At 39.2% G+C, this 14,043-nt stretch overlaps 1 protein-coding gene and 1 pseudogene across 1 annotated transcript; both read left to right on the top strand.

The window, feature by feature from the left end:
• The first annotated feature begins 501 nt into the window (after nucleotides 1–501).
• LOC127031782 (olfactory receptor 11A1-like) lies at nucleotides 502–2,925 on the top strand (annotated as a pseudogene).
• A 9,617-nt stretch (nucleotides 2,926–12,542) lies between these two features.
• On the top strand, nucleotides 12,543–13,541 carry LOC127031781 (olfactory receptor 6N1-like). Its single transcript, XM_050918818.1, has one exon. It carries the CDS (start codon nucleotides 12,543–12,545, stop codon nucleotides 13,539–13,541), a length of 999 nt encoding a protein of 332 aa, XP_050774775.1.
• The last annotated feature ends 502 nt before the right edge of the window (nucleotides 13,542–14,043 follow it).

The following is a 14,043-nucleotide window of genomic DNA, read 5'->3' as shown; positions in this document are numbered from 1 at the left end:
ATCCCTTGGGCAACTCTGAAAATCTCAACCTGAATGTTGTTGTGAACAGATAATCCCCCTGCCCTACAAAACTGGGATTGGGTTGGCTGACATGTGCTACTCCCATAATTTCAAGATGTTTCATTTCAATTTTGATCTTTTTTATTTTTGACCATCTCTATATCTAACTATAAATAAAATGGCTGATATTTTCAAAAGAACGAAAGGGAGGACAGTGTTCAAATCCCACATGGAAACCCCTGCCGTTGTTATTGCTGCCATCAGCTAAAATGTCAAGGGAGTTTTCTCCTTCTCCCACGAAGAATAAATAAGGAATTGGGAGAGATGCTGACATTCAGTAGATGGATAGAAGGCAAAATTAGTGCAGCTAGGTAGCAGAACTGACATACATAGTCAAGCATAGGCAGGTCTCCTTATTGAAAGATCTCACCTGAATATAGGTGCCAACTCCATGAGTGCACCTCGGGCCCCAGAGGAAGCCAGCATCCACACATAGTAACAATGATGATGAGGATGGAAGATAGATGGCAGAACCCATATCTTGGTGTCAATACTAAAAGTGAAGAGTTCACATCAGAGATTTTGGCTGGTAATACCTCCTCCTTAAAGGTAAACCAATTTACAGATTTATGGAATTTAAGGGCATAAAGAACCATTATGGTCATCTAGTCTGACCTCCTGCATAATACAGGCAAGATAATTTCAGCCAGTGATTCTTGAATAGAATAGCAATTTCTGGTTGAAATTAAGGCATACCTTTAAGAAACATATTCAGTTATAACTTTTATAACTTTAAGTGACAGATACTATATCACATCCCTTTGTAAGTAGTTCCACAGTTTTCCATCCTCTTTAGAGAAGATAAAAGATTTGATAGATCATCCTGCTGAATCCTTTGTTTCCACCGCAACTTTTGCCCCTCGAAGTTGGAAAACACTATAGACTCTGATTCAGGAAGGTACTTAAACATATGCATAACTTTAAGCTTCTGAGCAATCCCATGTAAGTTAATCGGACTGTGCCTGTGCTAAAAGCTAAGTGCAAGTTGAGTATCTTCTTGAATTGGGGTCATAATGCTTTAGACAGAAAGGAGACATACTCTGTCTTAGACATTTCCATCACCGGGGAGTAGCAGATGTATGTTGATGGATTGATTTAGAGTTAATATTAGCCAGAGGGAAAGTAGAAGGAGTTTCAGAGGAATGTCTCCCTCGATTCATTGATTATGAAACATTGGTTTTGAACTGAATTCCATTGAGTGTTTGAAGTCAGGATGAAGACAGAGTCAGAGGTTAGAAAGCTGGGTAGAAAAGGAAAAAAAAATTCAGCCTGGGAATACACAGCTAGTTCAGAGAGGGAAAGCCAATATAAACATGTACTGAATCGGAGGGCAAAACTTGGAAAGCTGTAATAATGAAAGATATCTATCAGTGTTCATCTGCCTCTCTATACTTTATTTCCAACAATTACTCTCTCTCTCTCTCTCTTTGCTCAGTCATGCTTGAGTGTGTCACTCTTTCTTTCTTTGTCAGTCTACTTATCCATTCTTCTGTCCATCAATCTCAATCTATCTCTGTTTGTCTGACTTTCCATTCTTTGATTCAAACAATCTCTCTTGTTCTTTCGCTCTCTCTCTCTATCACATGATTATTGCTGTGGTGTCTGAGTGCCTTATCAAAGGACAAAAAAGTGGACATTCATTTTCAATGTAATAGAGTTAAAGCTAGTAATAAAGCTAGTAAAGGTTTTTGTAGAGACACGGAGCCACCATATGATTGCCACTAGGAGAGATCCGAGTGAAAACTCCACAAGAAAAAAAGAAAAAGAAAAGTTGGAACACATGCAAACCAATTTCGTATAGAACTGATCTCCTTGTAATACTAGTTGATACTTAGTTAATACTAAGCATACTATAAAGATTCTTTTCTTCCCTCAGATTCACTTCCAAGCCCATGCAGAAGCTGGAAATCAAACGTCCATCGCAAAATTCATCCTGCTAGGATTCGGGGATCTCCCTGAACTAGAGATCCTTCTCTTCCCTTTGTTCCTAGTGATCTATGTTGTGACTATGGCTGGGAACATCCTCATCGTTGTTTTAATTGTGGCTGATCAACACCTGCACACCCCCATGTACTTCTTCCTGGGGAACCTGTCCTGTTTGGAGATCTGCTGTGTAGGATCTCCGAACAGGACAGGATGCTGACCAGTCTCCTTACAGGGGACAGAACTATTTCTATTATCGGTTGCATCATGCAGTTTAATTTGTTCAGCTCCCTGGCAGCTGTAGAATGTGCTCTCCTAGCAGTGATGTCTTATGATCGATACTTAGCAATATGTAAACCCCTGCACTATGCAGTGCAGATGAATGGCAGCTTGTGCCTCCAGATGGCATCTTTGTCTTGGATTAGTGGCTTCCTGGCTAGCACTGTCACAACGTCTTTGTTGGCACAGTTCGCTTTCTGCGGCCCGAATGAAATTGATCATTTCTTCTGTGATTTCACCCCTTTGATCAAACTCTCTTGCAGTGACACCAGTCAGATGGAACTTGTGACCTTCATACTTTCCTCCATCTTCACCCTTCCCGCATTCCTATTAACTGTTATGTCCTACATTTCTATCATTGCCTCGATCCTGAGAATCCCTTCCACAATGGGAAGGCAAAAGGCTTTTTCCACCTGCTCCTCTCACCTCATTGTGGTGACAATTTTCTATGGGACCTTAATGATTGTCTACATGCTACCAGATAATGCTACAGTGGGAAACCTGAACAAAGTGTTCTCTATCTTCTACACAGTCCTGACTCCCATGGTCAACCCTCTCATCTACAGCCTGAGAAACAAGGAGGTGAACAGGGCCCTGAGGAAAGCTCTTGTGAAATGTGTGCCTTTCCCACAAAAATCAGTAAAGACAAACTCGATTTGCTAACATTAGCATGAAATGGAGGTACATAGGAACATAAGAAAGGCTATACTGGGTCAGATGCAAGGTCTATCTAACCCAGTATCCTGTCTTATGACAGTGGCCAATGGGAGGTGCCCCAGAGGGAATGAACAGAACAGGTAATCATCTAGTGATCCACCCATTGTGTCACCTATTTCCACCTTTTGCAAACAGAGGCTAGGGAAACCATCCCTGCCCACTCAGATTCAAGCATGCTGTGCCCCATCCCTTAACACCCACCCCTCTGGTAAACTCTAGTTTATATATGTGATCCTTAGTTATATGTGTTTTTTTTTCCTGCGAAAGTAATAAATGTTGGAAAAAAACACAGTTCTCGCTTTTTTGTTTGGGTGCAGCAAAATTAAATACTTTATTATTTCTCCAGCAATTGCAATAGAGGGAGGGAGTTCCCTAGGACACAGGGTCTCCCCAGTCCCGGACAGGTCTCTCAACAGGTAAACAATTACAGCAAGCATTTATACTTTTGTTACAGACAATAACAAGCAATAATACAGACAATAATAAGCAACAGCTGCATTTTGTTTATACATAGGCTATCCTGCTATCTTATTTTCTCACTTCTGGGCACCAGTCTACATATTTAATTATCAGTGCAAGGTCGTGATAACTTCTCACACAGTTCTTTCCTACTCGCCTCACACTATCCTCGCTTCTACAAGTCTCACGTCATTAGGGTTACAGCTGGCCTAACTCTTGCTAACAAACTGACGTGCATTAAGATCCCCTACAAATCCTTGTCAATTCTTTCCCTTCTTCCACATAAATAAAATCATTTTCTGCAAAAAAGATGGCACTTATAATATTTTTTTCAAATAAAATCACATTTAAAGGATTCTTAAAATGTATCATTTACCCACTGTTTGGTAAATGAAAAAAATTCATAGCCATTTCAATAATATGGTCAATAAAATGGAAAAAAAATGATTGAAAAAATTCTACAAAAACTATTGAAATAAACTTGTTTTTAACCCCTTGAAATGAAAATATTCCCAATTTCTTTATTTTGTCTTAACACAACATTTTCTCTAAATGGTGAAAATTCAGCAGGGAAGAAAAACTTGTTCTCACTATGTCTTTGGGTCAGGAAATCACTCTTTTCCTTTAACAATTTATCTTGCAGGTCAGTTCTAATATAGTGAAGTATTGTTTATCTATCTTTCTATAGATTTAAAGGGCAGATGGGGCCATTACCATCATCTAGTCCTCATACTATAAGAAATATAATTTATTTCAGTACTTCCTATATTCAGTCTTGCTTTAAAGACTTCAGGTGATGGAAATCCATTACATCCCTGGATAAGTAGTTCCAGTTGTTACTTAATCTCATTGTTAAATATATATTACTTATTTACAGTCTGAATTTCTCTAGCCTAAGCTTCCATCCGTTGGATCTTTTGACACATTGTGCACAAGATTAGCCATTTAATCAATGTATCTATCTGTCTGACAAAGCTGGCTGATTTTTTTCCCAATATGGAAAATTATCACAAGTAAATTTTTATTTTTTTTTAAAAAGGGCAAAAAACTACTGAGAAGTGAAAATATTTCAGACCTAAAACAAAAAAAATATTCTTTTGATTTTCTGATGAAAATTTAATTATCTGTGAAAAAGATAGTTTTAGCTGAAACTCCAGTTTTTTATTTTTTGAAAAGATCTATCTATCTATCTATCTATCTATCTATCTATCTATCTATCTATCTATCTATCTATCTGTTAAATAAAATTGTACAATGCTAATTCAACAGTAATATATAGATTAAAATGTCACTGAAACTTTTGTGGAAAATGGAAACATTTCAAAGTTGGGGACAGCTTTTCATGGAAAGCTGAATTTTCATGAAAAGCTATTTTTTCACTAGAAAAATATTCTTCTCAAAAAAATTTGATCAACTTCATTTTAGTTGAAGATTTCATGACATAATGCTTCCTGGGCCACTGTAATTTTCAATGGGGTGATGGGAAATGATTTTTTTTTCTGTGAGAAGTTGATTTTAAATGAAAATGTTTCAAGTTTCTGAAGTATTTGAAATTATACAAGAATTTCTGGGGTGGGGAAGAGGCATGGGAGAAGGAGTGACAGAGTATAAGAGAGATAAAAAGTGTCTTTTTGAGCTTCTGACACTGAAATTTTGCACACCAGTGAAATAAATAACGCAAGAACATATATAATGCCAATTCCAAAATGTATGCACTAGTATGTGTAGTTGTACAAAATATCTATCTATCTACATATACATGTGTGTGTATGTATAGACAGAAAAAAGGTCCTTGAAAATATAATGAAATTAAATGTTATGTAGCTATATTATGTGAATATTTGTATTCATGGATATGTGATATTTTAGCTCTGGTGATAATAATAATAATAATAATAATAATAATAATAATAATAATAATAATAAATATTTAATATTTCCCTTCAAAAATATCCATCTTTGAAATGAAAAATAATCCCTAAAATACGGCCAAGATTTTCAAAAATATTCATTCTCTACAAAAATATCATGACATTTTTTATCATTTTTAAGAGAAAATACCATTTAAAGGGTTATCAAAATGTTTCATTTACATGGTATTTTGTAATGACAAAAGTTCAACTGTCATTTCAATATTGTTTAAAAAAACTTTGAGAAAAAAATTATGTTAAAAAAATCTAGAAATCTATTTAAATAATCTCTTTTAAACCTTTGAAAATGTGCAAATTCTTGAAATTTTGAATTTTTTCCTAAAACAAATTTTTCTCTTATTGGTCATAAGTAGGTCCCTACCAAATTCACAATCTATTTTGGTCAATTTCATAGTCACATGATTTTAAAAATCATAAATTTCATTATTTCAGCTAGTTAAATCTGAAATGTCACGGTGTTGTAACTAAAGGGGTTCTGACCCAAAAAGGAATTCTGGGATGGTCACAAGGTTATTGTAGAGGGGGTTGTGGTACTGCTACCCTTACTTCGGCACTGCTGCTGACAGCGGAGCTACCTTCAGAGCTGGGCACCTGGAGAGCAGTGGCTGCTGGCTGGGAGCCCAGCTCTAAAGGCAGGGCCACCACCAGCACAGAAATAAGGATGACATGGTATGGTATTGCCACCCTTACTTCTGTGCTGCTGGTGGGGCAACCTTCATATCTAGGTGCCCAGACAAAAGCTGCTGCTCTCTGGCCGCTCAGCTCTGAAAGCAGTGCAGAAGTAAGGGTGGCAATACCACAACCCCCCTAAAATAACCTTGCAGCCCATTGCAATTCTCTTTTGGATCAGTGCCCCCAATTTGAGAAAAGCTGGTCTCCCCTATGAAATCTGTATAGTATAGCGTAAAAGCACACAAAATACCAGATTTCATGAGGGGATACCAGATTTCACAATCCATGATGCATTTTTCATGGCTGTGAATTTGTTAGGGCCCTACTCATAGGAAGATAAGAATGACCATACTGGGTCAGACCAAAGGTCCATCTAGCCCAGTATCCTGTCTTCCTACAGTGGACAATTGTCAGTTGCCCCAGAGGGAATGAACAGAACAGATAATCAAAATTATGGTCAAAATTAATTGAGGAAAAAAATGTCTCAGTATGTCTTTGCATCATGAAAACTCTCTTTTCTTCTACTGTAAATTGCCTTGCATAATACTAATAACACAGTAAAGAATGACCTATCAACCTATCTACCGAGCTTCATCTATCAATCTATCTACCTATCTAACAGTCTGTTTGTCATCATAATCTACTCTCTTTAAAATAAAATAAAATATTCCCTCTCCCTTATTCCTTGTTGTTTCATAGATACAAACCTATTGAATTTTAGACACATCAAGAAAACAATATTTTTCTTTCACTATAGTCTTCTGAAATGGACTTGGTATTGAGAGAACAGGGATCCAAATACACCACGATGTATCACAGACCTCAATGTAAATCTAAGTCCCTATCAGAACTGGACAAAGACACCTTGCTAACCGTCAGCGATCTGAAAGGATAGTATACATTACATCACCACACAACAAACAGGTTGCATTACAAAAGAGGAAGTTTGAGATTCCTTCACGTTTCCTTTCTGCCAGTGGGTTTAGCAGGCATATAGTGTGAGTTATGGATGGTCAAAGTTTGTAAGAGGAGTGTGATGGGGTTACCTGATTAATATTCATATTGGACTTTGAACACAGGGTATGAAGTTCTGCATATGTAAATGAAGTAGGAGCAGTCAAACATAGACATTATTTTACTAGCCATTACTACTCTTGTTGCTACTACTACATTTATTTGGCCAACTCACACTGGGAGTTATTCAGTTGTACTAAAGGGGGCAAACATTTCTATAGGTTCATAAAGCTTCAGGCCAGAAGGAACCATTAGCTCATCCATTCTGCCCTTCTGTTCATCACAGTTCATTACATTTCACCCACATACTAAGCCCAATGATTTCAGTTAAACTAACGGTATTTCAGCCCTCAGAAGACTAAGCTATGGTATGCCACAGCTACGGAACAGGAACATAAGAACAGCTATGCTAGATCAGACCATTGTTCAGTCTAGTCCACTATCCTGTCTTCGGACAGTGGCTAATGCCAAGTGCTTCAGAGGGAATGAACAGAACAGAGCAATTAGTGAATGAACCATCCCCTGTCATCCAGTCCCAGTTCCTGACAGTTGGAGGTTTAGGGACACCTAAATTATGGGGTTAAGTCCCTGACTGTTTTGGCTAATAGCCATTGATGGATCTATCCTCCATGAACTTATCTAAATCTTTTTTTAACCCAGTTATATTTTGGCCTGACAACAGCCCCCAACAATGAATTCCATGGGTTGACTGTATGTTATGTGAAAACATACTCCCTTTTGTTTGTTTTAAACCTGCTGCCTTTTAATTTCATTGGGTGACCCCTAGTTCTTGTGCTATGTGAAGGGGTAAATAGAATGAGATGCTATGAGTGGTTGAGGTCTCTGATGTGGCAGAGAATTGATCCGCTGTGGTGTGACCATTTGATCCTAGCAGATCATGCTGAAGAGAAAGGTGAAATCCCATGAGGTCCCAGCAAATCTGACCTGGAGGAAAGGCCTTCCCAGTCCCAAATGTGGTGACCAGTTAGCCCCAGGCAGCCACCTACAGTAAGCATTCAGACCACTGCTCCAGCCCTGAATGTGGAAAGGGTGCAGGGCACCCCTGTACACTCCTGCACTGGATACAGGAGGATGGTGTGGGCCCAGGAGGAGATCAGTCATAACCCCTTACCAGAGAAGCACTGCATCAGTCAGAATCGCCCTCTTGGTCTAATGCAGGAGCTGAGCTCATGGTGAGGACACGATTAAGCCACTTACTAATTATACTACTACTGCTTCTGTGACTTATTCCACCACCATCATCACAACCTGTATCCATGTTACTACTGCTTTTCTTCTTCTAGCTTGCATCCCACCTAAACAGAGTCAGCTCTTCAAGTCCTTCTCCATTCCAGTCTCTCTGGAAGCAGTTCCTCTGAAACTTTGCAACTATCCAGATCCTTTTGTAGGACATCCATCCATCTAGTTTTGGGTCATCATTCTGTTACCCTCCTCTTCTATGATCAACAATCTGTTTCCCATCTTTTCTTCCAATTTTCCTTTCACAAGCCCAAATGATCTAAGCCTGGATTCCCTTAGCTTTTCTATAATCGGTACCGCCTTCACACTTCCTCTAATTTGTTCATTCGAAGCATGGCCCATCCTTATAACTCCAAGCTTAACTCCTTTAACAATTTCATTTCTGCTTTATTCAAGATCTGCTTTGGTCTCTAGTAACTTGTGTCACTACTATTGTTAATTAGACAAGAGTTTTGGCTTTGACTTTAATGGAGCCCAAATTACTTGCCAACACTCTCCATGTAAGAGGGACAATTAGTCTGCCCTGGTTCCTCTTCCATGTCCCCAGCCCACACCTTCTTCTTTTCTCTTTGGCAGAGCTTTATGAGACCTCTGGAGCCTATGGTGTGTAAGCTGAGATACACGGAAGCCTATTATTTGCACATATCCTAGCAAGAAAGCTTTGATCATATAGCCTAATGCAGAAAAGCTACAGCAACATGTGGCCATAAAAACGAATACCACCTTGTTCTGAGGCTGTGATGGACTTTCTGTCACCTCTAACCTCTGGGCGTCTGGGTATTTCTCTAGTAGAAATAAAAAGAATCAACTACACATGTTCAATGTGCATGAGGACCCACTAAACAGTGGCAGTGGCTTCGATAGTGTGACATTGGTGACATTGGTGTTTTGTGATGCCACTCTAGTCACAATCATTGCAAAGCAATGACCCAAAGTCCAGCATGACATCACTCACAGCTTGGTTCAAACACAAACCAACTCACCAGCTCTCCGAGCCTGAACCAGACTGATTTAAGCTGTACATTTTTTGATAGCTCGCTATATCAGGTGTAGCCAGCTGTACAAGTTTGGAAGCCCCCGCTCTTCATCTGTGATAACTAAGGGCAGTTCTGGTTGCTTGGCAACATCACAGCAGAGGCTCTTTCAGTGCACCTCCCTAGTGAATGAACACCAAAATGTATATACATGGATGCCTTTTGTTACCTGGAGAATTGTGCTGAAGCAGAGGCAATTTGCTCCCAAGCAGGTAAGTTAGAGAGAATGGATGAGATTTAAAAAAAAAATAAAATCAGGTTTTGATTCTTGGGTAAATGGAAAGTGTCTGCTTTCTTTTAACGTTGTTATATATATATATATATTTAGAAAACCTGAAAACAGACTACTTTTCAGGTTTTGGGTGGAAATTTTGGAAGTTTGGTTGCAAAAGTACCCCCCAAAAAAGTGCTTTAGGAGATTTTTTTGTTTTTCAATGAACAGTTGAAATTTTCCAAAAGGGAAAAATACAACACCCCCGGCCTCCCCAACTTGAAAGGTTTACATTTCTACTGGAAAGTCTGAAAAAAATCATCCATGCTTTAATTGCCAATGGGAAATAAGTATCTAAATCCCCTAGATGGCTTAAAAATTATAGCCAACATGTTTTATCTATTTCTATATTTTTGGGCCATGTCCTTGCATATATACATCTGTGTATATATGTGAATATAATTGTGCTAGTGCATTTGATCGATTTTTTGGTGATTACGGTCATATGCCTTTGTGCATCATTGTTTTTATGTTCACATGTATATAAACTGGTCTATTGGAGAGGGGAGAAGCAATAGATATTATATATCTTGGTTTTAGTAAGCCGTTTGATGCAGTCCTTCATGACTTTTTCATAAGCAAACCAGGGAAATGTGATCTAGCTTAAATTACTATAAAATGAGTAAAAAACTTGCTGAAAGGCCGTACTCAAAGGGTACATCACATCCACTGTGTCTGCAAGTCTCAGAGCCCAGATTTATAGACTTGTGGGGATTATGGTATGGCATTAAAAATAACCAGTTTGAAGCCCAGGGAGAGGAATGGGTTTCAGAGCCTGACCTCCAGCCCAAGCCAGAACATCTACATAGCTATTTTTAGTGTTATAGCATGAATCCTACAAGACCAAGTCTGCAGACCCCGCTGCTCCTGGGTAGTTTTTTGTGTGTTTTTGTTTTGTTTTTTTATTTGCTGTATAGATTTATCCAAAGAGTAGTTATCAATGGTTGAACTGGAAGGACGTGTCTAGTGGGGTCCCAAGGATTCTGTCCTGAGTCTGGTACTATCAAATATTTTCATTAATGATTTGGATAACGGAGTGGAGTGTATGCTTATAAAATCTGCAGATGACACCAAGCTGGAAGGCTTTGCAAGCACTTTGGAGGACAGGCTAAGAATTCAAAATGACTTTGACAAATTGGAGATTTCATCTGAAATCAGCAAGATGAAATTCAATAAAGGCAAATGTAAAGTTAGGAAGAAAAAGTGAAGTGGAGAGCAATGAAATTATCAAAGGTTTTAGCAAACCTGAGCTATGAGGAAAGGTTAAAAAAAAGGGCATGTTCACTTTTGAAAAAAGGAGACTGAGGGGCGACCTTATAACAGTCTTCAAATATGTTAAGGGCTGTTACAAAGAGGATGGACATAAAAAGATATGCTTCAGAAATATGCATTGACACTAGTTACATTTATAATACGGTTTGACAAGTTACAAAACTCTCTATACACCATGAAAACCCAACCCACCAGTTTGTAACAGCTCCGTAACTTGTTGCTTTGTTCTATACTTTTCTCATCTCTGTTTTGGATACTACATTACAAACCAGGGCTCAAAGGATGGCCACCTGAAAGGTGATTGCCCATCAACTTTGATGACACGTAGCTAGAGGCATCAGCTTGTCCTTTGTCTTTGAGAAACCAGTCTACCCGCTCTTGCTGTCCAGAGGGCCGTGTTTACAACTTATATGTAAACTGAGGTATCCAGTGAAGTACGTGCTGGGCTAGGCAGTCATCCAATGAAGAGTAAAGGAAACACCGTCAGTAAAATGTAACAGAACAGCACTGTGTACACTTTGAATAACATTTCTGAGAATGATCTGGAGACAAAATATTCTTCACTGATGAATTCTATGAGCACTTTTTTATCATGAATGTATTGAAGAATTTTTCTGTCTGTTCTCAGACAATTCAACAAAGAAAGCAATAGAAATGCCGAAAAGCTACAATTCATCAATCCTCTCGAGAAATGCCAGTGGTGGAGAATTGGCCAAGAGATCATACAAGTGGGCATTGATTTAAAAAAATGTAAGTTAGGGGGCCAGTGTTACCTCACATGTCATTTAACAGCTGCGTTAATTATCTGAAAGAGGCATGTTAATGAAATACCCAAAGTATTTTCAAATACCTCTCAGAATGACACACAGGACAGAAGGAAACAGACAGAGCTAGAAGTTACAACATGGACAGAAAAATTTATCTATCTATCTATCTATCTATCTATCCACATCACTGTTGATCACACTGATTAGTCAATTAAGGCCCTGATCCTACAAAGATTGGCCATATGCTTAATTTTGCACACTATAATCTGTCCCATTGATTTAAATTTGTTCCATGATTGGGCTCCAAGTATGATATGGTGAAAAACTAAAAATAAATGAGTGATTGTAAAGTGATATGGTTGCCGAAAAGTACAGCGTAGAGAAATCAACCCATCCTTCCATCTGTCCTCTGTTAGGAATGATCACATTGAAATGGACATAAAACAAATCTACACTGATGGGCGTAAACATAAAAAGCAAACATGATGACAAGAGAAAGTTGTTTCTATATTTCTGAATGCAGAAAGTTGTGCATGGTCTCTCAGCTGAGCGGTGAAACGACTGACCAAAGGTTGGAAACAAAACCCAGGTCTTCTGAGTTCCATGCTGTAATGCAGCCCACCCACAGTGCATTGGAGAGGTGCCACCCCAGCAATGGATCATGTGACAAGAGAAATATACAAGCAATATTGTTGATGCCTCCAGCAACAGTCATAGCTGATGCTAAACACCCCAGCCCAGTTTCTTCAAGTAAGACTATGGCTGGTAATCATCAGAGGGGAGTGTTTGAGCAATAAGTGAATTATAATGTTGGCACTGTACAACAAAAGCAAATGTCTCTTTATTATCATTGCAGCATTCTCTTTCCCCCTCTCCCCATCCCATGGATACTCCCCGTGGCACACATGAAAGCAGAAATCAAACGTCCATCATGGAATTTATCGTCCTGGGATTTGGGAATGTCCCAGAATTGCAGATTCTCCTCTTCCTGCTGTTCCTAGTGATCTACATTATGACTATGGCCGGGAACATCCTCATTGTTGCGATAGTTGTGGCTGATCATCACCTTCACACCCCCATGTACTTCTTCCTGGGGAACCTGTCCTGCTTGGAGACCTGCTACACCTCCACTGTCCTGCCCAGGATGCTGGCCAGTCTCCTGACTGGGGACAGAACCATTTCTGTGAATGGCTGCTTCATGCAGCTTTACTGTTTTGGTGTCTTGGCATGTTCAGAATGCCACCTCCTGGCAGCGATGTCTTATGATCGGTATTTAGCGATATGTAAACCACTGCACTATGTGTCCATTATAAATTATAGATTCTGCTTCCAGCTAGTGGCTGGGTCTTGGATTAGTGGATTTGTAGGTGCTTCTATAATAGTATCTTGGATATCAATGTTAATGTTCTGTGGTCCCAATGAAATTGACCATTTCCTGTGTGAATTTAACGTAGTGATAAATCTCTCCTGCAGTGACACCCAGAGCATGGTACTTGTGGCTTTCCTGCTGTCCTCCTTATTCACACTACCACCATTTCTATTAACCCTGACTTCCTACATTTCTATCATCACCACCATCCTGAGAATCCCTTCCACCACTGGCAGGAAAAAAGCATTTTCCACCTGCTCCTCTCACCTCATCGTGGTGACCGTTTTCTATGGGACCCTAATCATTGTTTACTTGCTTCCAGACTTCAAGACACTTCAAAGCATGACCAAAGTCTTCTCGGTCTTCTACACCATTCTCACACCACTGGTCAACCCCCTCATCTACAGCCTGAGAAACAAAGAGGTAAAGGAGGCCCTGAGGAAAGTGGTCAGGAAACTTGGTTCTTTCACAGCAGTTCAGAGAATTCAAGCTAATGTCTGTAGACCAAAATGAACATGGAGACTGTGTGATGCAGTTCATGTGATCTAAACTCCAAGTCCAATCCTGGACTCTCTGGTTCAAATCAACCCTTAATAAATATCATCCCATTGAAACAAACCATATGGAATGTGAATCCTACTGAAATCAATGTGATTTACAGATGTTCGCTGAATGTGCCATGTGGTGTATTGAAAACTGTGTTAAAATCATAATCTATCATTCCAAGTTTGGAAAGAGTTTACTGGTCCTGCATCCAGGCAAAGGGCTCTGTAGGGAAGCCTGCAATCTAGGACTAGGAGTCAATCTGCACAGAGCCATTCTAGAGCAAGGTGGGGTGAATTATGCCTAAGGGAGAAGCCTGCTTTGTCTCTCACTGGTTTGGGAGTTTTGTGAACTTATTGTTCTGTAGTCCAAGAAATAAAGTCATGTTATGTTGCAACCTTCCAGCAAGAGTGTTGTATGTTTGCGTCTAATTTCTCTGTGTTTATGCAGTGATCATAAAATTCAAGTGCTC

This window comes from Gopherus flavomarginatus, chromosome 11 (assembly GCF_025201925.1).
Source record: "Gopherus flavomarginatus isolate rGopFla2 chromosome 11, rGopFla2.mat.asm, whole genome shotgun sequence".
NCBI classification, from domain to species: Eukaryota; Metazoa; Chordata; order Testudines; family Testudinidae; genus Gopherus; species Gopherus flavomarginatus.
This window is presented reverse-complemented; position numbering and strand designations above follow the sequence as displayed.